General features: G+C 35.3%; 2 protein-coding genes across 2 annotated transcripts; both read right to left on the reverse strand.

Moving 5' to 3' along the window:
• Positions 1–8,603: 8,603 nt before the first annotated feature.
• LOC124433269 lies at positions 8,604–14,506 on the reverse strand. Its single transcript, XM_046983030.1, has 8 exons — positions 14,353–14,506; positions 13,849–14,072; positions 13,026–13,149; positions 12,397–12,646; positions 11,175–11,542; positions 10,638–10,989; positions 9,891–10,237; positions 8,604–9,227 (listed from the first exon to the last, which is right to left on the reverse strand). Exons 1-8 carry the CDS (start codon positions 14,504–14,506, stop codon positions 8,989–8,991), a joined length of 2,058 nt encoding a protein of 685 aa, XP_046838986.1. The 3' UTR covers positions 8,604–8,988.
• A 2,021-nt stretch (positions 14,507–16,527) lies between these two features.
• Positions 16,528–24,230, reverse strand: LOC124459547. Its single transcript, XM_047009003.1, has 8 exons — positions 24,085–24,230; positions 23,585–23,805; positions 21,961–22,084; positions 20,802–21,051; positions 20,228–20,595; positions 19,511–19,727; positions 18,364–18,710; positions 16,528–17,669 (listed from the first exon to the last, which is right to left on the reverse strand). Exons 1-8 carry the CDS (start codon positions 24,221–24,223, stop codon positions 17,440–17,442), a joined length of 1,896 nt encoding a protein of 631 aa, XP_046864959.1. The 5' UTR covers positions 24,224–24,230; the 3' UTR covers positions 16,528–17,439.
• Positions 24,231–26,293: the final 2,063 nt, after the last annotated feature.

Genomic DNA, 26,293 nt, shown 5'->3' on the forward strand with positions numbered 1-26,293 from the left:
GATGGTACATAAGGAATCAATGTACTTAATATTCTTATTCTTATGTCATAGTAAGGATGGTACATAAGAAATCAATGCACTTAATTTTCCTTATTAATGTACTTAAAAGTGAAATTTCTCCAAATGAAATGAGTTATGTACTAGATGGAGTCACATGTAGAATTGTGGGAAAAAAGCCAAGTGACGATAGTTTTAATCACGTCATCATACAAGAATGCTGCGACCAATTTTTTTATGGTAATTTGAGTTAGTGTCACAAGAAACACTTTTCTCCCGTAAAATGTATTAAAGAAACGTTTGAAATTCTTACAATATTTCTCACAATTTTTGCCGTAATAGTTTTCATAACAATCACATTTGACAACATCTGGCTCGTTGCAATCCGTCATGCATTGACCTTGACCTTGACACGTTTTATCCATTTCACATTTTGCCTTGAGTGAGAAAGAAGTTTGTCATTGTTAAGCACGAACCATAGTGACATAAATTTTTTTAACTTCTTTAACTAGAATTGAATTTCTTTTAACAATACATTTGTTATGGGTACTTCAAAAAGAGCAAATTGATGTTGAAGCATATGTTCCGTTAATCAGTAAATGCGCCAGCAAATATGTGTATTTGTAATTATAATTTGTAAATATTTTATCCCTCCTCTAATAACATTTCAATTAAATTAAAGTTAGCAGCCAAGCTAAATGTATTACTTCGCGCGAGAGGACCACAGAATATATTTTAAAGAAACGACGAACATGATGAAGATTCATAAAATAATTTCAAAAAAATTTTGTTGAAAAATCCCTCAAGAATCATGCAAGTTTAGCATCTGCAGAAGTGAAAAACTTACGTCCGTATACTATAAGCTCATTTACAATGATTCGGGCTTTAAATTCACATCATAACTATTCGAAGACGTTATTTTCACCGTTCAGTTTACTTGATTTGAAATATTTAAGCAAAAATCTTGCCATCGTTGAAGATATAAGTTTGCCATTGATTACAAAAAGCTCGATTTTAGCACTAAAAGTAGTTAATTCAACGCAAATTTTGGTTATGGCTTTCTTCTCTTTCTTTTTCTCAAAATTGTTGTCAAGCTTTGTTCAATATACAAACCTGTATAAAAACAAGCATATTATTGATGTGACCGATACCTCCTTGTGTCATTAAACAGTCAGTCCAATGTTCCTGTAACGACGCTCTACTGCACTTTCACAGACCCAAACTAAATTCTCGAAAACTTACCTTCAGCGAAATGTATAGTCTCCACTTCTCTCCAGCCCCATTTTCAATCAATCCCATTTCTCTCTCGGGTATTCCATTCAGCAGTCGACAGTTTCCGTCTTTTTTGTTCATGCTGTGTAGAAAAGCCTCGCAAAAGTCATCGGTTCGGCAAAGTTGCGCACACTCGCTAAGTGAACGGACCCAAACTTGCTTCGTTATGTTTATATTCAGCGATTCCAGCGGTTCTATATAGGAAAAGTGTTAATGTCAACAGCTAAAAAAAATTACGTTTTGAGACGAACTGAGAACACATTGTTGTCTTTTTGGCAAAAAAAAAGATCATTATAATGGAATATATGGATGAAACAGTTGGCCAATTGATTTATTGAATAAATAACTGTCATAACATCTATTCTAAACAAACTTCCACCCAAAGTGATATTTCAGTCTTAACGTTGAACCTTATTCAATTGAATTTTTACCCATAGTTTGACTTACATTATGAGAAAATTATTTCCTACCTAAGCTTTCTGTATAGTAAACCTGATCACAAGTCTTTTTTTTGACCTGCCATCCGTTTGATTGCATTACAAAGATCATGTGAAGAAGAATTACGAAACAAGAGAACCAAATGGCTTTGCCGAAAAATGGAGCACTTTTTCCCTGTTGTGTCATTTTTGAAACCGTGGCACGCTGATGCTTTACTAAGTACAATGTTGACTGTTTCTTTTAATTGTATTTAAGAAATAACATATGTTTACTGTGTTTGCATGCACAAGCTTATGCAAACCAAGGAGACCTTTGGGAGAACTTGAGAGCAGATCAGTAAAAGCCCAAGATCGAAGGTCGTGGGTCGAGCCTGCTTGAAAGTTCTCACGAGGGTCTCCGAGGTTTGCATAAGCCAATGAAAAGACGAGAAACATCTTTTATTTCTTTTAAGAAAAACAGTTATGCAAAAAAGACGAAAATTAGAAAAAAACAATTTAATTTTTTTTAAAAATGTATTTGCGATTGACTTGCAAATTCTCTTTCGTTGTTTGATTGAAAAGCTAATTTAAGGCAGGTGAAAGTTTGTCAGATATGGATGTTGTTTTGAAACCGTTAACTGTTGAAGTTAAATATGTATAGCAATGTAACGTCCGACAAAACTCCGACAACTTCCAATCGGCGTAATAATACCAAACATTGTTCTTTGCTTTTTAAGTAAAACGCTAGTTTTAAGCTAACTTACATCAATACATAAATATTTACTCAATAATTAATGAACTAGACGAGGTTAAAGTGAGTATGATGTCATTTTGGGTTTTTGTTGATTCAGATATTTCTTAAAATGTTACTTAACAACTTCTAAATTAGTTTATTGTGTTAAAATTTATATTTCAAAAGTTACAACGGCTTGAATACAAATTTAGTAAAAAGCGCAATTCATTTCTAATTAAAATAACGTGATAAAGAAGAAAGCCTGTATCATAAATTACTACCTCAGTGTTTTGTGCAAAAGGGAATGTTAGTTGATGCAGAGGACCTCATCATGTTTATTAAAAAAACAAGTCATGCTTCTGTGAGTTGTGTAAAAATCGAACGTGTATTTTGAAGCAGTGAAACATTTTGGGCAATAACACGCCCAAGATAACGCTGTCCTTGTGAATCGGCCACCCCCACTAGCAACCTCTTCACCAGGACCGGATGTCCCAGAGAGATTATCTCTGCACCATTTTGTCCGCTTCATTAAAACTGTGTAAACTGTGAACAAAAAAATAGGAAAGAAATTAAACTGATATCGCTTCCTTGTTACTTGAAGGTATAACAACATTATCATAATTTGAAATTTGAAACTCGTCACTCCAAGCTTCCAGCTGTTCGACATTTGTCACTTGTATTCCTCTCCCCTCGACATTTTTGACCATTCTCTTTAACCTCACCGGCTCTAGTTTTTACCAAAAACATTTGTCATCCTAAACTTCTTTCCGTGCTCTTTTTATCCTCAAAGTTCCATCTTGATATTTTTACCTTCAAGCATAAAAACTCAAAACATTTTCACCAAATTTTTTACATCATTTCACTTACCATTTTTACCCTCATAATCCTTCGATATTCCTTCTTTCTCTTATCAATTCAACCATTTCTTTTTTTTTATTTTGAACAATCTCATATTTTTTTCCACATAAGCAGTTTCTTCATCCTCAAGAATCTCCCCCTCCGTTCAGCTCGCATAAAAACTGAATATACTTGACCTTTCATTATCACTGAACAACACCCCCCCCCCCTTACTTTGTCTCTAATCTCTCTCTTCTTGCATGTGCTCCTTTGCTTTAACTGTCAAGTCTTAACCATATTCATTTATGGTAACCGATCCACTTCTCAACCACTCTTTCTTTTCTTTTCTATCTATTACCTGGTACATAAATAGTAACAGGCAATTTTATATCTCCAGGGGAGACGTATTGTAAAAGTTTGCTCCAACCCAACACGTTGCCATGAATATTGAACCCCCCTGATACCATTACTTGTATATTGCTGCTCGAAATCTCATGATCCCAGATATTCAGTTGTGAAAACTTTTTACCGTTACTTGAAAAACGAATCAGGACGTTTTTCCGTTCCGGTAAGGTTGTTTGCAATGCGGCATCATTGACAGATGTCTCGACTTGAAAGCCGTCGAAGGAATACTTTACCCAAGCTTTTTTACCATTCCACTTCAAACATAGAAAATGCCAATACTTGAACGAAGTTGCAACTTGCCTAATTAAGAAAATAAGCTGATGTCAAAACTTGCGTATTTAATCGGAGTTCTCAAATGTTGAAACTTGAGCCCGTAACTTAAATGCCTGGTGCCTTCATGCAGTAGCGGGTCCACGGTTAGGCAAAATGTATTACATCCTCCAGTTTTATGAATTTACAATAAATAAAATCAATCAATAACTGTTCTAATTTATATTGTGCCTATCGCTGGAACTGATGCTGAAAATTGAGCCTACTATACTAGAGTCACTAGATGACTTTGCCAGGATTGTGGTTTAATAATTAAACTGAAATCATCAATCATGCTCTAGAGTTTTTTGTTTTTGTCGGATCCAATCTAACGATGAAATTGGAGTCCTTATTAACAAAAATTCTATTGTCTTCATTAGGAGTGATCTCATGTTGAAACTGGAATTCCTACATACTTTAGTTGTTAACAAGTATTGTTGTCAATGCTTGCTTCTGACTCGAAAGACCTTTGATTTTAGTGGACATTTGTGTTCCTGGCTTCAAGAGAAATCTAAATTCCTTAGAAGCATGAGTTGTATGAAAAGACTTCAGTGCTCTCGCTCCCACTTCCGTAATACCAAACACAGGCAGATATAGTATTTATGGGCTGTGATGTTCTAGGATAGCGGACCCATGCAGATGGCACACTAATCAAAGAGTTTGTCTTTTTACCTAAAATATAAGAGAGAATGCAGGTTTGCTTTAGTTTTAATGTGATTTCGAATTTCGATTCAATCGTATTTCTCTCTGTGAAGGAGACCATTGTGAGGTCATATTCCACATTCCAGCTCGTGAAGTCCGAATTCCCTTATATAAGTAACAGTAACACACATTCAAATGGGAGATCGTCACCTCAAGGTGTCGTAAGCTTATAAGGCTGAAACTTAAACATTTTAGTTAATTGTCAATTTGGAAACAAAAATTTAAGACCAACCGACTGAATGTTCTATATATGCATCGTAGTTTGATAAACATTCTGTATGAAAAATAAAGTATTTAACCTAAGAATGATGCTTTTGAAGGACGAATAATCCTTTCGTTCGACACAATATACTTTAGTTTATACCACGTGATCAAATCACCGTCATTCATCCAGGACTTTTTGCAATCATTTCAATCTCCTTTCCATCTAATGCTCAACTCCACATGTTCATACGACTGATCTTACCGACCAGATATTGGTTTCCACCCTCAGCTTTTTTTTCTCCTATTGTTAACATCCCTCCGGATGGTATCTCGCTGCTCATAGTGACATTTCGAGTTGCCCACAACACGCCATCGATGAGCAGCAGGACACTTCCGGTTACACCTGACCACGTAAAGCCAACGTGATTCCAATGGTCGTCATTTATGGGTATGGTCACCATGCTATGAAGATAAAAGTATCGTTTGTTTTTTGTCGAGTAAATTGATTGAAGCGGAAAGTCATTGAGAAAGAATACCTGCAAAAAAACAGATGGTGTTCGTAGTCACCTATGTGCCATGGCACATGAGCCCCTATGGTAAATAAAAGTTCGAGATAACAAAATTTCTTGTCTTGTACGATATCAGGGGATAACTTTCATAACCAACGTTAAAAAGCACCCAGACTGTTATGGTAAACTCATTTAAGCTTTTGTTTATGTGTCTCAAATCGATCTGTTTGTATGCAGAGGTGTTGGGAAAGTTCAGATCGTAGTCGTCTGTAATAGAAAGTGTTTTGGTGTTTCGGTAACAGCGGAAGGGGATTTGTAACTTACATTTGTCAGTATTCCTAATGAAAATTGCTGGTATAAAATGCATGCATGTAAATGAGTAAACTCGTGAGGATGGTACATAAAAAATCGATGTCATTATTTTTTATTATTAATGTACTTAGTAGTTTATTTCAAAATATGAAATCAATAAACAATCTTCTGATAGAAGATTGTGGAAAAAACAATGTAGCTATGACAACATTCCTAAATCACGCCATCATACGAGAATGCTCAGTTACCAATTTTTTTTGATAACCCGAATTAGTTTCACAAGAATCACTTTTCTGTCTTAAAATGTCTTAAAGAAGTGTTTGATATTCTTACAATATTTCTCACAATTTTTGCCGTAATAGTTTTCATAGCAATCACATTTGACAACATCTGGCTGATTGCAATCCGTCATGCATTGACCTTGACCTTGACACGTTTTATCCATTTCACATTTTGCCTTGAGTGAGAAAGAGGTATGCCATTGTTAAGCACGAAAGTTAGCGATATAAATTGTTTTAATTTTTAATTTCTAATGGAATTTCTTTTAAATTCTAATAATGTTTATTGATATGTTCCGTGAATCACCATATATGCGCTGGTGAATTTGTAAGTATTTTTAACCCCGAGTCGCTTTTTACCTGCCCCCTCCCAATAACCTTTCAATTAAATTAAAGTTAGCAGCCAAGCTAAATATATTACTTCGCGCGAGAGAACCACAGAATACATTTAAAACGAACGACGAACATGATGAAGATTCATAAGACCTGAGTTCACTTTGTTGACAGATTCCAGCAGAATCATACTAGTTGAGCATCTGCATTTTATAGCAGATATGAAAAACTTACTCCTGTAGTCTAAAAGCTCATTCACATTAAGTTGGGCTTCAAATTCACTTCGTAAATATTTGAAGACGGTATTTTCACTGTCTTGTTTACTTGATTTGAAAAATTTTAGCAAAAATTTTGCCATCGATGAGAAAATGAGTTTGCCATTTATTGGAAGAAGCGGAAATTTTACTTTAAAGTCAATTTCGCAATTTGACTGTTCTGATTTCTCCTCCCCTTTTCATTAAACAGTGAATCCAATGTTCTTGTAAAAGAACGCTCCATCCATTCGCTGATTGTAACTAAACTTTCAAAAACTTTACCTTAAGCGAAATGTAGAGTCTCCACTTCTCCTCGACCACATTTTTAATCAATCCCATTTTTCTTTCGGGTGTTCCATTCAGCATTCGACAGTTTCCGTCTTTTTTGTTAATGCTATGTAAGAAAGCCTCGCAAAAGTCATGGGATCCACAAAGTTGTCCGCACTCGATGATGGACTCGAACTTGCTTCGTTATGTTTATATTCAACGATGCCAGCGGTTCTATATAGGAAAAGTGTCATTGGCAACAGTCAAAACATTTACTTTGTGAGACAAATTGACAACTGAGAACATATTGCTATATCTTTAACAAGGAAAATTAAGATCAATATCTAAAAATGCATGAATAAAACAGTTTCCCGACGGATTTATTCAACAAATAGCTGTAATAACATCATTACTAACTCTAGCACAAATTGGCAACTAAATCTTAACGTTGAACATTATTCAACTAAATTTTTTGACTTACCCATAGTTTGACTTGGAACATGAGAAAATTATTTCCTATCTAAGCATTCTGTATAGTGAACCTGATCACAACTTTTTGTTTTGACCTGCCATCCGCTTGATTCCATCACAAACATCATGTGGAAAAGAATTTCCAAACGCGAGAACCGAATGACTTTGCAGAAAAAGAGAGCATTTTTTCGCTGTTGTGTCATTATTGAAACAAAGGCAAACTGATAATGTCGACAGTTTCTTTCAAACGTATTTAAGAAAAAAAGAGTTTGTTGTGTTTGCACTTGCTTATGTAAACCAAGGAGACCTTTGGGAGAACTCGTGAGCTGATCAGCGAAAACTCAAAACGTCTTTTATTTCTTTTTCAAAGTCATAATAAGAAAAAATGACAAATTTAAAAACAACTGGTTAAGTTTTTCTGAAGAATGTATTCGTGATTGATTTGCAAATTCTCTTTGATCGATTGATTGATTAATTTGTTCAGCTCAGATCTGTTTTGCGCAGGCTAATGCAAACAAGGCTGTAGACCAATCAGCGCGCACGTCTTATTGTCATTATTTTATAAATATATATGTATAAATATACTTAAGTGCGTCCAAAAAGCTCTCACTTTACTTAACAAAGAAATTAAGAAGAAAAAACGTTTGTAACTATGCAGAGGACAGAAAAGCTAATTTAAGGCAGGTGAAAGTCATTCAGCTATGTGAAAGTTTTTAACCATTTATAATACTGTAATGTCGACTAAACCCTGACAACTCCCAGCTGACTTAATAATACATAAAATTAAGGTACATTGCTTTTTCAGTAAAAGACAAGTTTTAAGTTAGGCCATTTGGTCTTACATTAATTCCAATGCATTAAATTTTTTTACAATAAATAATTAAATCGATGAGGTTAAGCATAATATTACGAATTATTGAGAATGACGTCAATGTTATTTGCAAAAGCGAAGTGGATGCGATAACATTAACCGAAGTCTGAATTATGTATGACATAAGCGTAGGAAACGGCGGGAAAGGGGCTCTAGCCCCAATAAATTTTCTAATTGGGGCTGGGCTTAGTTCCCATAAAAACATGGGTTAACTTTGCCAAAATAATAGAAACTTTCTTAAGCCTGAATTGCCTAGAAAGATAACTGTCGATGCTTTCATAATTAGTGGAGACCGTAATCAATTTAGTGAGGTCCGTTATATTTTTACATAGAAAAATGAGGAGCTCTTTAGCTTTATATTTCATAATAATCAGAAAGTACTGGAGTATGGTACATTTATGGGTACGACGCAGAGAAAAACAAGCTGCTTGAGTTGCTTTTGTTTTAAATGACAAGTGAAATATACAATTTTTATTTGATATATGTATAATATATATCATGGGTATTATGTTTATACTTCATCTATTGGAAATGAAATGAGAAAGCCGTCTGTTGGCTTTTGATCACTTTCCCATTCTTACTCCACTACAGTTTTCAGCACAGAACTCAAGCTTTTACCTAAATATCAAAACATCATTGGAACGTAAGTACTGGAGTGTAGAATTACAAATTATCCTCACTACTGGTTTATCACCGATCAACAACATTTAACAATGTAGTGACCAAAATCTGTCTTTCATTTCTACATAAAATAACGTGATAAAGAAGAAAGCCTGTATCATAAGTTACTGCCTATGTGTCTTGTGCCAAAGTGAGTGTCAGTTGATGTGGATGAGCTGATGATGTACTTTAGAAACATAACAAGTTTTGCTTGTGTGAGTTGTGTCAAAATCGAACGTGTTTTTTGAAGCAGTCAAACATTTTGGGCAATAACATTGCCAAAATATTGATTCCCTTGAGATCATGCCACCCAGTCTAGCAACCTCTTCACCAGGACAGGATGACCCAGAGAGATTATCTCTGCACCATTTTGTCCGCTTCGTTAAAACTGTGTAACCTATGAACAAGAACAAAAAATAGGAAAGAAATTAAACTGATATTGCTTCTTTGTTACTTGAAGGTCCTAAACATAACAATATTATCCATCAAATTTAAATTAGTTTGAAACTCGTCACTCCAAGCTTCCAGCTGTTTTACATTGTCACTTGTATTTCCCTCCCCTCGATATTTTTGACCATTCTCTTTAACCTCACAGGCTCACATTTTTACCAAACCATTTGTCATCCTAAACTTCCTTCCGTGCTTTTTATCCTCAAAGTTCCATCTTGATATTTTTACCTTCAAGCATGAAAGCTCAAATCTTTCTCACTAAATTTTTTACATCATTTCACTTGCTATTTTTACCCTCATAATCCTTCGATATTCCTTCTTTCTCCTGTTAATTCAGCTGTTTCTTTTTGTTTATTTTAAACAAACTCATATTTGTCTCAACATCAGCAGTTTTCTTAATCTTAAAGAATCCTCCCTCCGTTCTGCTTGCATAAGAACCTGAATCTACTTGACCTTTCATTATCACTGAACAACACCCCCCCCCCCTTACTTTGTCTCTAATCTCTCTCTCCTTGCGTGTGCCCTTTTGCTTTAACTATCAAGTCTTAACCATATTGATTTATACCGACCCACTTCTCAACCACTCTTTCCTTTCTTTTCTATCTATTACCTGGTAGATAAATAGTAACAGGCAATTTTATATCTCCAGGGGAGACGTATGGTAAAAGCTTGCTCCAAGCCAACACGTTGCCATGAATATTGAGCCCCCCTGATACCATGACTTGAATATTGCTGCTCGAAATCTCGTGATCCCAGATATTTAGTTGTGAAAAAATTTTACCGTTACTTGAAAGAGGAACAACGAAATTTTTCCGTTCCGGTAAGGTTATTTGTAATGCAGAATCATTGACAGATGTATCGACTTGAAAGCCGTCGAAGAAATACTTTACCCAAGCTTTTTTTCCATTCCATTTTAAGCAAAGAAAATGCCATTTTTTGAAGGAACTTGGAACCTGCCTAAGAAAGAAATAAGTTTATGTACAAACTTGTGCACTTTATCAGGCATGCTCAGATGTTGAAACTTGAGTCCTTAACTTAAATGCCTAGTAGTGTCTTTATCCAGTAGAAAATCCACAATCCAGCAAAACTTATTATAGTCTTTAATTCTAATCGTAACATACATACAACAATACCATTGGTTATGAATTTCGAAAGATCAAAATCGTACAAACCAATTGGCTTTTCTAATTTATTTTGCCTAACGTTGACTCAGCCATTGTCTTTATCCAAAGTGATCTAATGCTGAATATAGAGTTCTTTTATACTAGATTGTAATGTCTTTATCAGGATTGTAATCTAATCTTGAAACCGGAGCACATACATACTACAGTCTCTGACAAGTGTTGCAAGTGCTTACTTCTGACTCGAAACACCATTGATTTTTGTGAACAGTTGTGTTCCTGACTTAAACTGAAACCTAAATTCCTTTGATGAGTTGTATGAAAAGATTTCGTGGTTCTCGCTCCCACTTCCGTAATACCAAACACAGGCAGATATATAATTTATGGGATGTGGTGGTCCAGGATAGCTAACCAATGTAGATGGCACACTTATATAATAGTTTGTCTCATTACCTAGAACATAAGAGAGAATGCATTTTTGCCTTAGTTTCAATGTGATTTCGCATTTCAATCCAATTATATTTCTCTCTGTGAGGGAGATCATAGTGACGTCGGATGCCACATCCCAGCTCGTGTAGTCAGAATACTCTTATATAAGATTGACAGGAAGCGATTGCATAAGAGATCATATCCTTTTATCTTTGGAGGAAGACTCCTGAAACATTTTACTTAATTGTCAAATTGGAAACATAAAATACAAAACCAACCGACTGATTTTTCTATATATTCATCGTGTTTGATAAACATTCTGTATGAAAAAGAAAATATTCAACCTGAGAATGATGCTTTTGAAGGACGAATGATCCTTTCAGTCGACACAATATTTTTTAGTTTATACCACGTGATCAAATCACCGTCATTTATCCCAGGACTTTTTGCCATCATTTCAATCTTTTTTCCATCTAATGCTCTACTCCACATGTTCATACGACTGATCTTACCGACCAGATATTGGTTTCCACCCTCAGCTTTTTTTTCTCCTATTGTTAACTTCCCTCCGGATGGTATCTCGCTGCTCATAGAGACATTTCGAGTTGCCCACAACACACCATCGATAAGCAGCATTATAATTCCGGTTACACCTGACCACGTAAAGCCAACGTGATGCCAATGGTCGTCATTTATGGGTATGGTCACCATGCTATGAAGATAAAAATATCGATTGTTTTTTGTTGAGTAAATTGATTGAAGTGGAAAATCATTGAGAAAGAATACCTGCAAAGAAACAGATCGGGCTCGTAGTCACCTATGTGCCATGGACCATGAGCCCCTTTCGTAAATGAAAGTTGGCAAGGGCGGCCGAACATTGATAATTGAGGGGGGGTCTTCTATACATATATCCATGTTTTACTTTATTAGTTCCTATTAAAATCAATTGTGTTTAATGATTATAACATATGAATATATGAATATATCGCTCCCATGCCCTCCAATTATCAACATTCCGCCGCCACTGTAATCGGGCCCTTATTACACACACCTACAGAATATAAAATATGACTGAAATTGAAGGAATTTTTTCTTTCCGTACATAGGAATCGAGTGACAATTGAAAAAACCTATCAAAGAATCTTAAAGTTGGCAAACAAGTAATAAAAAGACCATGCTTAAAAGCGACAAAGATGCGAGAAAGGTGTTAGAACTTTGGACCAACGTCAAAGTTATCACAAATGTAGTAGCAATTCTTTTCTGCGCTTAATTAACTCAGTTAGCAACAACTCTTATATCTCAATTTGTTCTGAATTGAGTTTTGTTTGTATTATGGCAAATGACGAAATAAGTCTTTTAAAGTTTAATACCACCGATTACCATGAAATCGTTTTCTTAAATGTGAGAAACATACTTTTATGACTTAAGTCTAAACTTTTCGATTCGTTTGTTGGGAAAGTTTCCAGTTTGCTCCAGGCACTTGAAATTGAAAGGCTCGTAAGCTGGAGCCAGTCTGAGGTTAAAACAGGTACAGGATAAATCCTACAAAACGTGTATAAAATTTACCTTAAAGATTTGTTAAATGCCTTAGCAGTTAAGCTTGCTATTGTTGATGCACCATTTCCATCCAGGTCGAAATGCATCGCGATGTTTTGTGACGAATTTTTTGTCTTGTACGAGATCAGGGGATAACTTTCATAGCCAACGTTAAAAAGCACCCAGACTGTTATGGTAAACTCATTTAGGCTTTTGTCTATGTGTCCCACATCGATCTGTGTGTATGCAGAGGTGTTGGGAAAGTTCAGATCGTAGTCGTCTGTAATAGAAAGTGTTTTTGTGTTTCGGTAACAGCGGAAGGGGATGTGTAATTTACATTTATCAGTTTTCCTCATGAAAATTGCTGGTATAAAATGCATGCATGTAAATGAGTAAACTCGTGAGGATGGTACATAAAAAATCGATGTCATTATTTTTTATTATTAATGTACTTAGTAGTTTATTTCGAAATATGAAATCAATAAACAATCTTCTGATAGAAGATTGTGGAAAAAAACAATGTAGCTATGACAACATTCCTAAATCACGCCATCATTTGAGAATGCTCAGTTACCAATTTTTTTTGATAGCCCGAATTAGTTTCACAAGAATCACTTTTCTGTCTTAAAATGTCTTAAAGAAGTGTTTGATATTCTTACAATATTTCTCACAATATTCGCCGTAATAGTTTTCATAACAACCACATTTGACAACATCTGGCTGATTGCAATCCGTCATGCATTGACCTTGACCTTGACACGTTTTATCCATTTCACATTTTGCCTAGAGTGAGAAAGAGGTATGCCATTGCTAAGCACAAAACTTAGCGATATAAATTGTTTTATCTTTTTAATTTCTAATGGAATTTCTTTTAAATTGTAATAATATTTATTGATATGTTCCGTGAATCACTATATGCATGCGCTGGTAAATTTGTGTAAATATTTTTAACCCCCAGTCGCTTTTTTTCTGCCTCCCTCCCAATAACTTTTCAATTAAATTAAAGTTAGCAGCCAAGCTAAATGTATTAATTCGCGCGAGAGGACCACAGAATATATTTAAAAGAAAAGATGAACATGATGAAGATTCATAAAACCCGAGTTCAACTTTGTGGACAGATTTCAGCAGAATCGTAAAAATTGAGCATCTGCATTTTATAGCAGATATGAAAAACTTACGCCTGTAGTCTAACAGCTCATTCCCAATAAATTGGGCTTCAAATTCACTTCGTAAATATTTGAAGACGGTATTTTCACTGTCTTGTTTACTTGATTTGAAAATTTTTAGCAAAAAATCTTGCCATCGATGAGAAAATGAGTTTGCCATTTATTGGAAGAAGCGCAGTTTTTGCTTTAAAGCCAATTTGCGCAATTTGACTGTTCTTACTTCTCCCCCACTTTCCATTAAACAGTGAATCCAATGTTCTTGTAAAAAAACGCTGCATACATTCGCTGATTGTAACTAAACTTTCAAAAACTTTACCTTAAGCGAAATGTAGAGTCTCCACTTCTCCTCGACCACATGTTTAATCAATCCCATTTTTCTTTCGGGTGTTCCATTCAGCATTCGACAGTTTCCGTCTTTTTTGTTAATGCTATGTAGGAAAGCCTCGCAAAAGTCATGGGATCCACAAAGTTGTCCGCACTCGATAATTGAACGGACGCGAACTTGCTTCGTTATGTTTATATTCAACGATGCCAGCGGTTCTATAAAAGAAAAGTGTCACTGTTAACAGTCAAAATAATTACGTTGTAAGACAAATTGACTACTGAGAACATATTGTTATTTCTTTAACAAGAAAAGTTAAGATGAATATCTAAAAATGCATGAATAAAACAGTTTCCCGACGGATTTATTCTACAAATAGCTGTAATAACACGATTACTAACTCGTGCACAAATTGGTAACTAAATCTTAACGTTGAACATTATTCAACTAAATATTTACACATAGTTTGACTTGGAACACGAGAAACTTATTTCCTACCAGAGCTTTCTGTATAGTAAACCTGGTCACAACTTTTTTTTTCGACCTGCCATCCGCTTGATTCCATCACAAAGATCATGTGAAGAAGAATTTCCAAACGCGAGAACTGAATGACTTTGCAGAGAAAAGGAGCATTTTTTCGCTGTTGTGCCATTTTTGAAACCGTGGCAAGCTGAAGCACTAACTAAATACAATGTCACAGTTTGTTTTAAACGTATTTAAGAAATAAAAGATGTTTGTTGTGTTTGCACATGCTTATGCAAGCCGAGAAGACATTTGGGAGAACTCGTGAGTTGATCAGCAAAAACTCAAAACATCTTTTATTTCTTTTTTAAAGTAACAATAACGTAAACAACGTTTGAGTTTTCCTTAAGAATGTATTCATGATTGATTTGCAAATTCTCTTTGAACGATTGATCGATTTAATTGGTTGAGCTCAGATCTGTTTTGCGCAGGCTAATGCAAACAAAGCTGTAGAGCAATTAGCGTGCACGTTTTATTGTCGCTGTTTTATAAATATATATGTATAAATATACTTAAGTGCGTCGAAAAAGCTCTTACTTTACTTAACAAAAAAGTTAAGAAGAAGAAAAACGTTTGTAATTATGCAGAGGACAGAAAAGCTAATTTAAGGCAGGTGAAAGTCATTCAGCTATGTGAAGTTTTTAACCATTTATAATACTGTAATGTCGACTAAACCCTGACAACTCCCAGCTGACTTAATAATACATAAAATTAAGGTGCATTGCTTTTTCAATAAAAGACTAGTTTAAAGTTAGACCATTTGGTCTTACATTAATTTCAATGCATTAAATTTTTATACAATAAATAATTAAATCGATGAGGTTAAGCATAATATTAAGAATTATTGAGAATGACGTCAATGTTATCTGCCAAAGCGAAGCGGATGCGATGCGAATAACATTAACCGAAGTAAAGTAAATGGTTTGAAGCCGGGAGTATCGTTACATGCTTGTAAATGTAGATCGTCCAGGTTAGTACAGTCCTGAGAAGGACTGTTCTTGTTGTTGTTGACTGGCGTTTCGACAACCTTAACGGTAGTCATCTTCAGTGTCAAAAAAAGGAAAATTTCAAAAATTTTTTGACTCTGAAGATGTCTACCGCTAAGGTTGTCGAAACGTCAGTCAACAACAACAAAAGCAGTACTATACTAACCTGGATGATCTACATTTACAAACATGTAATTAACCAAAGTCTGAATAAAGTATGACACAAGCGTAAGAAGCGGCGGGCGAGGGTTTAAGCCCAATTGTATTTTCTAATAGGGCTGGGCTTAGTCCCCCCTAAAAACATAGGCTAACTCTGCCAAAATAGTTTGAATTGCCTAGAAGGAAAACTGTCAATGCTTTCCTATTTAGTGAAGAACGTAAACAAGCAGATGCTAACGTTGTGCTAACATCAAATCCTTATTTTGGATCTAAGTTGAATTGACACGATTTTCTACAGAACCATGTCTGTTTATGTTCATGTTTGGTAAAGCTCATAAGTTTCTTCACACCCATTCAAGAGTGCAACTGATATAGTCCCCATTCTTAAATCTTCAGAGAGTAAAAGTGTACATAATACAAACGCGCAAAATTCAGACAGATTGTTTTGGTCTTACTGACATTGTACTAGAACACTTAGCTAACTATGACCACCATCAATCGTCATGGTTATTAGTTACCTTTACGATTTTTGTAATATATTGATCGTGCTATACTTGCTTGTTGCATTAATTGTGCTATTCATGTTGTAACGAAGTGCAACTAAATAACAAAGATTTCATAACCTGGTCCAAGTCCTGCGTTTGTACAGAACGGTCTATAGAATATTTGAAACTGATACAGAGCCCGTGTAGCTTAGAAATACATGGGTTGGGTCAACTACTCGTCGACGTCGGCCTACCCAAATCTTTTCCTACACCTGTTTGATCCGTAATATTATGCGAAAGCTGAATTCAATTGTTTTAAAATTCATCTCAACTAACTTTGAATTCTAATTTTGCAAGTAAAGTTTGTACACCATCTATCCATCCATACATAGCATAGCATAGCATCATTAGTACATATATATAGCAGTGCAGTGATAGTAGGTCAGAAATTCCCGAACTTTTAAAGGTGACTGGCATGCAATATTCAGTACAAGCATATATTAATTGCAAATACGCCCATCTATGAATTTTATGTTTTATTGAATACATATGATTTACCTGACTTTATCTACAGTGTGCATTAAAAAAGTGCATCGTACTTTAATTTGACATCGTGCATTCGATATTGTGTTTTACACTTATATTTTTACTTTGAAATAGAGAAGAGCTCTTTAGCTTTCCAATGCAAGGTTTCTCATTTCACTAACAATCTGAAAGTACTGGCGTACGGACAGTACAACACAGAGAAAAAACGCTGCTTGACTTGCTTTTTTTTAAATGACAATGGAAAAATGCAATTTCATTCGATATATGTACAATATATATTACATGTATGATATGTTATATGTATGTTTGATATATGTTATATGTATGTTTGATATATGTTATATGTATGTTTGATTAACATGGAAATGATATAGCCTTTCCACTCTTTATTTTTAACTTCATTAGGTTTTTCCAACACGACAATTTATCTTGCTCCTAAAGCCATTCTGGACTCAAAAATGAGGCTATTGGTAAGACCATTCAATAGTGTAGCTAATGAATGCAATAACCTAGAACCCAATCTACTAGATATCAGACTTCGCCGAAATTATATACTGAGTGAGGCAAGCCGCCATCTTGAATGGTGGCAAAACTAACAATATTTACAACTAATATCTGCTTTTTCTGAGATGATATAGAATTGCAAAGTTGATAGTCTTGGTTTGATTCTTAAAATGTTTGATTCTTATACTTATGATTCAATGGCCTTACCTTGACTTGGTAGTTAGACATCTAGACGATTGGGCTCTAAATTAATGAATGAACGGTAATGACTAATTTATCATTTTGCGAATCCCACAATGCCTCGCGCTCGCACAAAACATAAAAAAGAGAGTTTTTAAAAATTTAATGCCTCAGTGAGTCAGTGTCCTGTTCCCAAGTAACTGCTAGTTAACATGGGTGAGCTGATCATGTCTAGAAAAATAACGACGTTCGCTTGCGTCAGAATCGAACGTGTATTTTGAAACAGTCAAAGCTTTTGGGCAGTAACATCGCCAATCTATGGATATCCTCGAGTTTTGGCCGCCCAGTCTGGCAACCGGCTCTTCACCAGGACAGGGTGTCCCAGAGAGATTATCTCTGCACCATTTGTTACGCTTCATTAAAACTGTGTAACCTAAATGAATGAGAAAAGGAAAGAAAGTAAACGGATGTCGATTTCTTATCATTTGAAGCATTTTAACCAAATCAACGGTTCCCATCATTATTTCAATCAATTAATAACTCGTCACTCCAAGCTGCCAATTATTCGACATTTGTAATTTTTTCCCTCTCCCCCCCCCCCTTCCTCCAACATTTTTGACCATTCTCGTTCTCGTTTTTGCCGCAAATATTTGCCATCCTCAACCTTAACGTTTCCTTTCGTGCTCTTTTTGTCCTCACAGTTCCATCTTGCTGTTTTCATATTCTACACATAATTCCGGTTTTACTCTTCATCCTTGAAAGTTCAACACACTTGCTTACCACATTCTTTACATTACCTTACATCTAATTTTCACCAGAAACATTCTTTGATATCCTTTCTTTCTCCTAACAATCCTATTTTTTCTTTTTGTTCATCTTGAACTTTTTCACTTGAATCAACATCAGCAGTTCTCTTTACACTCGAAAATCCCCCCCGTTCTGCATTCTTTAAACACTTAATAGTTCACCATTTAAACAACCGCAATAATCCACCTAAGCAACACTTTACTCTCTCTGTTCTCTCTCTCGTCACATTTTCTCCTTTACTTTAACCTTCAAAACTCCCCCATATTGATTCATACCGATCCACTTCTCGACCATTCTTTATTTTTTTAATTATCTGTTACCTGGTACATAGATATCAGCACTCCATTTTACATCGCCGGTAGAAGCGTATTGTAAAAGTTTGCTCCAAGCCAACACGTTGCCGTGAATATTGAACCCTCCTGATACCATGACTTGAATATTGCTGCTCGAAATCTCGTGATCCCAGATATTCAGTTGTGTAAACTTTTTACCGTTACTTGAAAGAGGAACAAGGAAATATTTCCGTTCCGGTAAGGTTATTTGTAATGCGACATCATTGACAGATGTATCGACTTGAAAGCCGTCGTAGAAATACTTTACCCAAGCTTTTTTCCCATTCCATTTTAAGCAGAGAAAATGCCAATGTTTGAAGGAAGTTGGAACCTGCCTAAGAAAGAAATAAGTTTATGTACAAACTTGTGCACTTTATAAGGCACGGTCAGATGTTGAAGCTTGAGTCCTTAACTTTAATGTCCGGTGTCTTCATTTCTGTAGCAGATCCACGGTTAGGCAAAATATATTACAGCAACTAATTTTAAATTTAAGAGACATGCAATCATACCATTGGTTATGAATTTAAAAAGAAAACCGTACCAACCACTTGGCTTAATTTTCCAATTCCATTTTGCATAGCGTTGGATCAGCCATTGTCCTTGTCTTAAGTGATCTAATGCTGAAACTTGAATGCATAATATACTACAGTCTGCTTTTTTCATCTGAAGTGATCTGATGCTGAAAATAGAGTCTTTATATACTCAGTAGCGTAGTCAGCCCACAAGTTTTGGTCATGTTAGGTAAAGTTTGGATCATTACCATTATTCATTTCTTTAGACATCTGCTGTTTTTACAGCGATCGAGGAAACACAAAAAAATGAAAATAGCTGGACCAAATTTGCAGGCTGGCTACGCCACTGTATAAACTGGAGTTCAAGGTCTTCATCAGAAATGAATTGATTTTGAAACTGGAGCCCTTATATACTCCTGTCAGGTGTTTTCATCTGACGTGATCTGATGTTGAAACTGGAGTCATTTTTTTCTCCAGTCTGTTGTTTTCATCGGGAGTAATCTTACGTTGAAACTAAATTCCTTATTTTAAATAATTTACTGTCTTTGTTGGGAGTGATCTCATGTTGAAACTAGAGTTCCTACATATTTCACTTGTTAATGGGTATTGTTGTCAATGCTTACTTCTGACTCGAAAGACCGTTGATTTTAGTGGACATTTGTGTTCCTGACTTTAAGAGAAATCTAAATTCCTTTGATGAGTTGTATGAAAAGACTTCAGTGCTCTCGCTCCCACTTCCGTAATACCAAACACAGGCAGATATGAAATTTATGGGCTGTGGTGGTCCAGGATAATGGACCATTGTCGATGGAAGTCGTATAAAATAGTTCGTCATATTACCTAAAACATAAGAAAGAATGCAAGTCTCGTTTAGTTTCACCATGATTTCGTTTCAATCATATATTCTTGGTAAAAGAAACCACTGTGAGGTTGTGAGGTCGGATTCAGCCTCCCAGATCTGGAATTCCACATTCCATACTCGCGGAATTTGGAGTACTGTATGCTTGTACGTGGGCTCAAAATTCCATACTCATGGAATGTGGATTCTAAAGCAGAAATTTTGCTGAATAACAAATCGGATTTCATCGTAACATGCGTTTAAATGGAAAATCTCTCTTTTAAGTGGACATGAAAGAAGCAATTACATAAGAGATCGTATCTCATGTTTGCTAACACTTAAATTCACTTCTTATCTATTAATGATATTTCTATATTCTTATCTATTAATGACTCCTCTCATTAATTGTCAATTTGGCAACAAAAAAATAGAGGACCAAACTGATTTTGCCGAATACATCGTGGTTTATTAACCGTTCAGTATGCAATAAAAAATATTTAACCTGAGAACGATACTTTTGAAGAACGAAGGATCCTTACAGTCGACACAATATACTTTAGTTTATACCACGTGATCAAATCACCGTCATTCATCCCAGGACTTTTTGCCATCATTTCAATCTCCTTTCCATCTAATGCTCTACTCCACATGTTTATACGACTGATCTTACCAACCAGATATTGACTTCCGCTATCACTTTCTGTTTCTCCAATTGTTAACTTCCCTCCAGATGGTATCTCGCTGCTCATAGGGACATTTTGAGTTGCCCACAACACGCCATCGATGAGCAGCAGTATACTTCCGGTTACACCTGACCATGTAAAGCCAATGTGATGCCAATTGTCGTCGTTTATAGGTATTGTCAACGTGCTGTGAAGATAAAATATCGAGCGTCCTTTATTGAAAGGATTGAAATATATTTTTAAAACCGAAGTCTAAGTTGCTAAATTAGTTTGTTGAGAAAGTTTCCAGTTGGCTCCTTACACTTGAAATTGCAAGGCCCTTAAATTGGAACTAGTTTATGGCTGATTGAAAGAGGTACAGGATAAATTATACAAAACATATACAAAATTTACCTCACAGATTTGTTAAATGCCTTAACAGTTAAGTTTGCTATCGTTGATCCATCATTTCCATCCAGGTCGAAATACATCGCGATGTTTTGTGCTGAATTCTTTCTTTTGTACGAGATCAGTGGATAACTTGTATAGCCAACGTTAAAAAGAACCCATACTGTTATGGTAAACTCATTTAAGCTTTTGTCTATGTATCCCACATCGATCGGTGTGTATGCAGAGGTGTTGGGAAAGTTCAGATCGTAGTCGTCTGTAATAGAAAGTTTTTTGTTGTTTTGGTAACAGCGGAAGGGAATTTCTAACTTACATTTATCAGTTTTCCTGATGAAAATTGTTGGCATACAATGTTAATGACTATGCTTAAAATAAGGATGGTACATAAGAAATCAATGCACTTGATCTCTTTATTCTTATGTCATAGTGACGATGGTACATAAGAAATCAATGTACTTGATCTCTTTATTTTTATGTCATAGTAAGGATGGTGCATAAAAAATCAATGTACTTGATCGTCTTATTCTTACGTCAAAATGAGGATGGCACATAAGAAATCAGTGTACTTGATTTCTTTATTCTTATGTCATAGTGGGGATGATACATTAAAAATCAATGGACTTGATCTCTCTATTCGTATGTCATAGTGAGGATGGTACATAAGAAATAAATGTACTTGATTTTTTCAATAATGTACGTAGTAATGGAATTTCTAGGTATGAAATCAATGTTTTTTATTCGATCAGATATAGGTTTAAAGTAAATGGTTTGAACCCGGGAGTATCGTTACATGTTTGTAAATGTCGATCGTCCAGGTCGGTACAGCCCTGAGAAGGACTGTTTTTGTTGTTGTTGATTGACGTTTCGACAACTTTAGCGGTAGTCATCTTCAGAGTCATTTTTTTTTTGACTCTGAAGATGTCTACCGCTAGGGTTGTCGAAACGTCAGTCAACAACAACAAAAACAGTCCTTCTCAGACTATACCAACCTGGACATTCGACATTTACAAACATGTAAAGATATAGGTTTTTTGAAAAAAGCAAAATAACGATATTCCTAAATCACGCCACACTACGAAAATACAGTGACATTTGGTAACTGGAATTTCTGTAAGAATCACTTTTCCCTCTTAAAATGTCTTAAAGAAATGTTTGAAATTCTTACAATATTTCTCGCAATTTTTGCCATAATAGTTTTCATAGCAATTACATTTGACAACATCTGGCTGGTTGCAATCCGTCATGCATTGACCTTGACCTTGACACGTTTTATCCATTTCACATTTTGCCTTGAACGAGAAAGGAAATGTCATTGTTAAGCACGAAACTTAATGACATAAAATTCTATTGTCTCGAACTGTAATAGAGATTCAGTAACAATAACTTTTATAATGGATATTTTAATTAGTGGAAATTGATATTGAAGCATGTTTTTCGCGAATCACGTGAAAATAATATATATTCAGCATCGTCATCTTTTTTACATCCCCTTATTTCTAATAACCGTTCACTTAAAAGGCAGCAAAAAATGTCAAACTCCAGGAGATTTAATGGTGTAAATACAGTATTTCTGCAAGCATTAAAGTTAAATTTTTTTCTGATAAAGTCGAACCTCTGTCAAGCGGGCCCCCTTAATCAGGAGGCAGCTCTATTAAACGGTCTTAATATGCTCAAGAGGATCACAGAAAATAAAGCAGCGACGAATACGATGAAGATTTACAAAAAGCTTAAATTAATTTTTTGACAGTTTCCAGATGAGTAAAGCAAGCCAAGCGTTTACACTTTATGACAGATACGAAGAGCTTACATTTGTATTCTAAAAGTTCAATCACAGTAACTGAGTCGGGCTTCAAATTCACCTTACCACTATATTCGTAGACGGTATTTTCACTTTCCTGTTTGCCTGATTTGAAATTTGTTTGCAAAAATTGTTGGTATCGATAAGAAACTGAGTTTGCCATTTACTAGATTCACTAATTCACTAATTCACTCAACTAATTCACTGCTGTGAAAAATACAAACTGTGCATAGACACCTTGGAGTAAATGCAATCGAAGCTTAGTTTTTTTTTCTTGAAAATTCTTTTATGCTTTCTTCAATTTATCAGCTCGTGTCAAAAGAAGCATTTGACTGGTACCTGACTGCTCTGCGCCCTCCCCCCCCCCCATCTGTGTCTTTCAAATATCGACATTTAACAGCCATCATAAACTTACCACCCTGGGGTCCTCGTTTCGTAGAGGTTTGAGACAAGGATACTGCATATAAATTGCGAGTGAAATAAAAGACTAGGTTTTCTGATTAGCATGCGTATAAGTTATGTTTTTACTTTGCTGTTACGTTACAAAACTGCTTTTGTTTGATCTGAATTTTTTTCTGTAAGGACAATTGATGTGAAACAATTAAACATGAAGCAAATTTCTTCATTATTAACAAGATTAAATGCAAGTCACGAATGCGTATACTTGGGAAACGCGGACTGATTAGCTATGAACTATCAAATTTTACATACAAAAAAAAGTCAATCGCTCCAGACGAAAGCACGGAAAAAACTTGTTGCCAAAAGGAAAGTTCAATACGGTTTTTTTCATCGAATATCATTAAAAATTTCGTGTCAAAAGCACTTTACGATGCTTGCTTGGTTAATGATAAGAGATGATTTTTGAGTTGCGATGGTCTTTGACAACATTAAGTTAAATGTGTAATATAACTTATAAGTTGACAAGTAACAACATACTTCGGTAATGACACTATGTATTCACAGACAGCAACCAAATTCTCTAAAACTTCACCTTCATCGAAATGTACAATCTCCACTTCTTCCTGTCATTTTCAATCAATCCCTGTCCTCTTTCGGGTATTCCATTTAGCAGCCGGCAGTTTTCGTTTTCTTCGCTAATGCTGTGTAGAAAAACCTCACAAAAGTCATCAGTTCCGCAAAGTTGCCCGCACTCGATGATTGAACGGACCCAAACTTGCTTCGCTATGTTTATATTCAACGATCCCAATGGTTCTATATAGGCAAAGTGTTACTGTCAATAGTCACAAGAATTAAGTTGTGAGAAATTGACTTTGTAAACATTTATTTCCTAGGCAAGTTCAAAGTAGAATTTAAAACATTTCGGTTGTTCTTTAACAAATTAAATAACTGTCATGACATCTTTCAATAGGAAATTCCCGCCCAAAGTGACATTCAAATGTTTACGATGGAACACATTCATACAACTGTGTTTTCACTTATCAGAAACCATTTTAATTGGATTACATCATGTCATTTTAGTCTCCTACCTACCTAAGCTTTCGGCAAAGTAAACTTGGTTGCAAGTTTGTGTTTCCGCCTGCCATCCATTTGATTCCGTTACAAAGATCATGTGAAGAAGATAAATTGCTTTGCAGAAAAAGGGACTCCGAGTATCTTTTTGTTGGGCCATTTTTGAAAGCGTGTCAGACTGATGCGTTATTAATGTCGAAAATCTCCTTTAAATATATATTTATAAATATATATATATATATAAATATGTATAAGTACCAGTAAAAAGCTCTCACTTTACATAACAAAGACAGTACAAGGAAAACGATTGTAATTATGCAGTAGACAGAAAAGCTATTATATGGCAGGTGAGAGTTTTTCAGTAATTCAGTTGTGGATTTCTTAAAACAGCAAACTTTTGAAGTTAACTATGTAGTCATGTAGTGTCAAACAAAGCTCTGTTGCCAAATGGGAATGACTAAAAAAGTTTTTAAAACAAAGCACTAAATATCTAGGAACTTATGTTTCCACAAAGTGCGGGTTGGGCGAAATCCATTTTTGGCTCCTGCGAAAAAAGTTAACGATGAGTCTGAAATTCACTGAAACTTGGCCCCTGCAATGAAAATGTTTACTAACACACCAACTAGAATCTACATTCTACATTTCCTCGAGCGCTAGACAATCGTCACGTCGATACGCGTGTGTCTCTACAAATATTTAAAGAATCTTCGATTAAAGATTGGTATGTCTGAGTTTTTTTAATATTTCATTCCCAAATGCGTCATTTTGTTATGGCTCATTCCAAAATCACGCCATTTTTTATAGTGGAATTTAATATTTATTTAAATTAGAAATTGAAAAGGAAATCAGACAAAGATGACTTGAAATAAATTCCATACGGTTTTAGTGTTTATGTTCTCTCCAAGAAATGGAAAAAAAGCTATTGGGGACTCAAACGGGCATGAAAATAAAATAAAACCATGCGCGTTCAAGCAAAAAATAAGAAAACAAGCCAGCCTTCCGTTGACTTTTGATCGTTTTCTCACTTTCTGGCTTAACTTCTTCATCAGTTTTTCTTATTAAAACTATTTATCATTCTATTCAGCTTCTAAAAATTAAAGCTTTGAGCTAAAAATAAAAAAAACATAGAATACATAAATAATGAAGAGAGGAAGCTAATAGTTTAATGCCATTCAACACATACTGTAATTGCTAAGTTGTTATTTTTAAGAATCCAACAATGCCACGCGCTAACACAGAAGCATAAAGAAGAGAGCTTTTATGATAAGATACTGCCTTACAGCCTTATGTGCCCGGGTGAATGTTAGTTAATTGAGGTGATCTGACTGTGTCTAGTATAATATTGAGAGAGTCTTGCGTCAAAATTATACGTGTATTTTGAAGAAGTGAGAGACTTCGGACAATAACATCGCCACTCCATTGCTTTCCGCAGGATATGGCCACCCAGTCTAGCAATCTCTTCACCAGGACAGGACGTCCCAGAGAGATTATCTCTACACCATTTGGTCCGCTTCATCAAAACTGTGTAATCTAAATGAAGGAGAAAAGGAAAATAATCAAACTGGTATCTATTCCTTATTATTTGAAGCATCTTAAAAATAACAACATTTCCCATGTTATTTTTTTATTGATGTAATAACTCGTCCTCCCAAGCTTCCAGTTATCCGACCCGACATTTGTCATTTGCTTATCCCCCCCTACCCCCAACATTTTCCACCATTCTCTTTATCCTCGCCTGCTCTTCTCTTTACCGCCAGCATTCACGATTCACCCTCCTAACCATCCGCGATTCCTTCCATGCTCTTTATATCCTCACAGTTCTATCTTGCTGTTTCTTTCATCAAAATAATTCGCTGTTTTTCATCATCCTCCTTAAAGCTCAACACTTGCTCACTACATTCTTAACATTACTTCAATTGTGAAAGTTGCTGTCAACATTCTCGTCTATTTTTTTACTCCAAAAAGTTCAGCTATTTCTTAAGTTTGTTGATTTTTAATGTTCTCATTTTTCTCAACATCAGCAGTTTTTTTTACTCTCAAAGTCCCTTCCGTTCTTCTCTCTTTAGACCCTTAATACTTCACCATATTCAGTCTCTCAATAACACCCCAATCTGTACGTTGTCTCTGTACTCTCTGTCTTTGCTCTTTTACATTACCGTCAACTCTATCCCATATTAAATCCTACCAAACAACTTCTCGACAATTCTTCGTTGTTTTTCCTCCCTTTTAC

Source organism: Xenia sp. Carnegie-2017, unplaced genomic scaffold (assembly GCF_021976095.1).
Source record: "Xenia sp. Carnegie-2017 unplaced genomic scaffold, XeniaSp_v1 HiC_scaffold_13, whole genome shotgun sequence".
Classification (NCBI taxonomy): Eukaryota; Metazoa; Cnidaria; class Anthozoa; order Malacalcyonacea; family Xeniidae; genus Xenia; species Xenia sp. Carnegie-2017.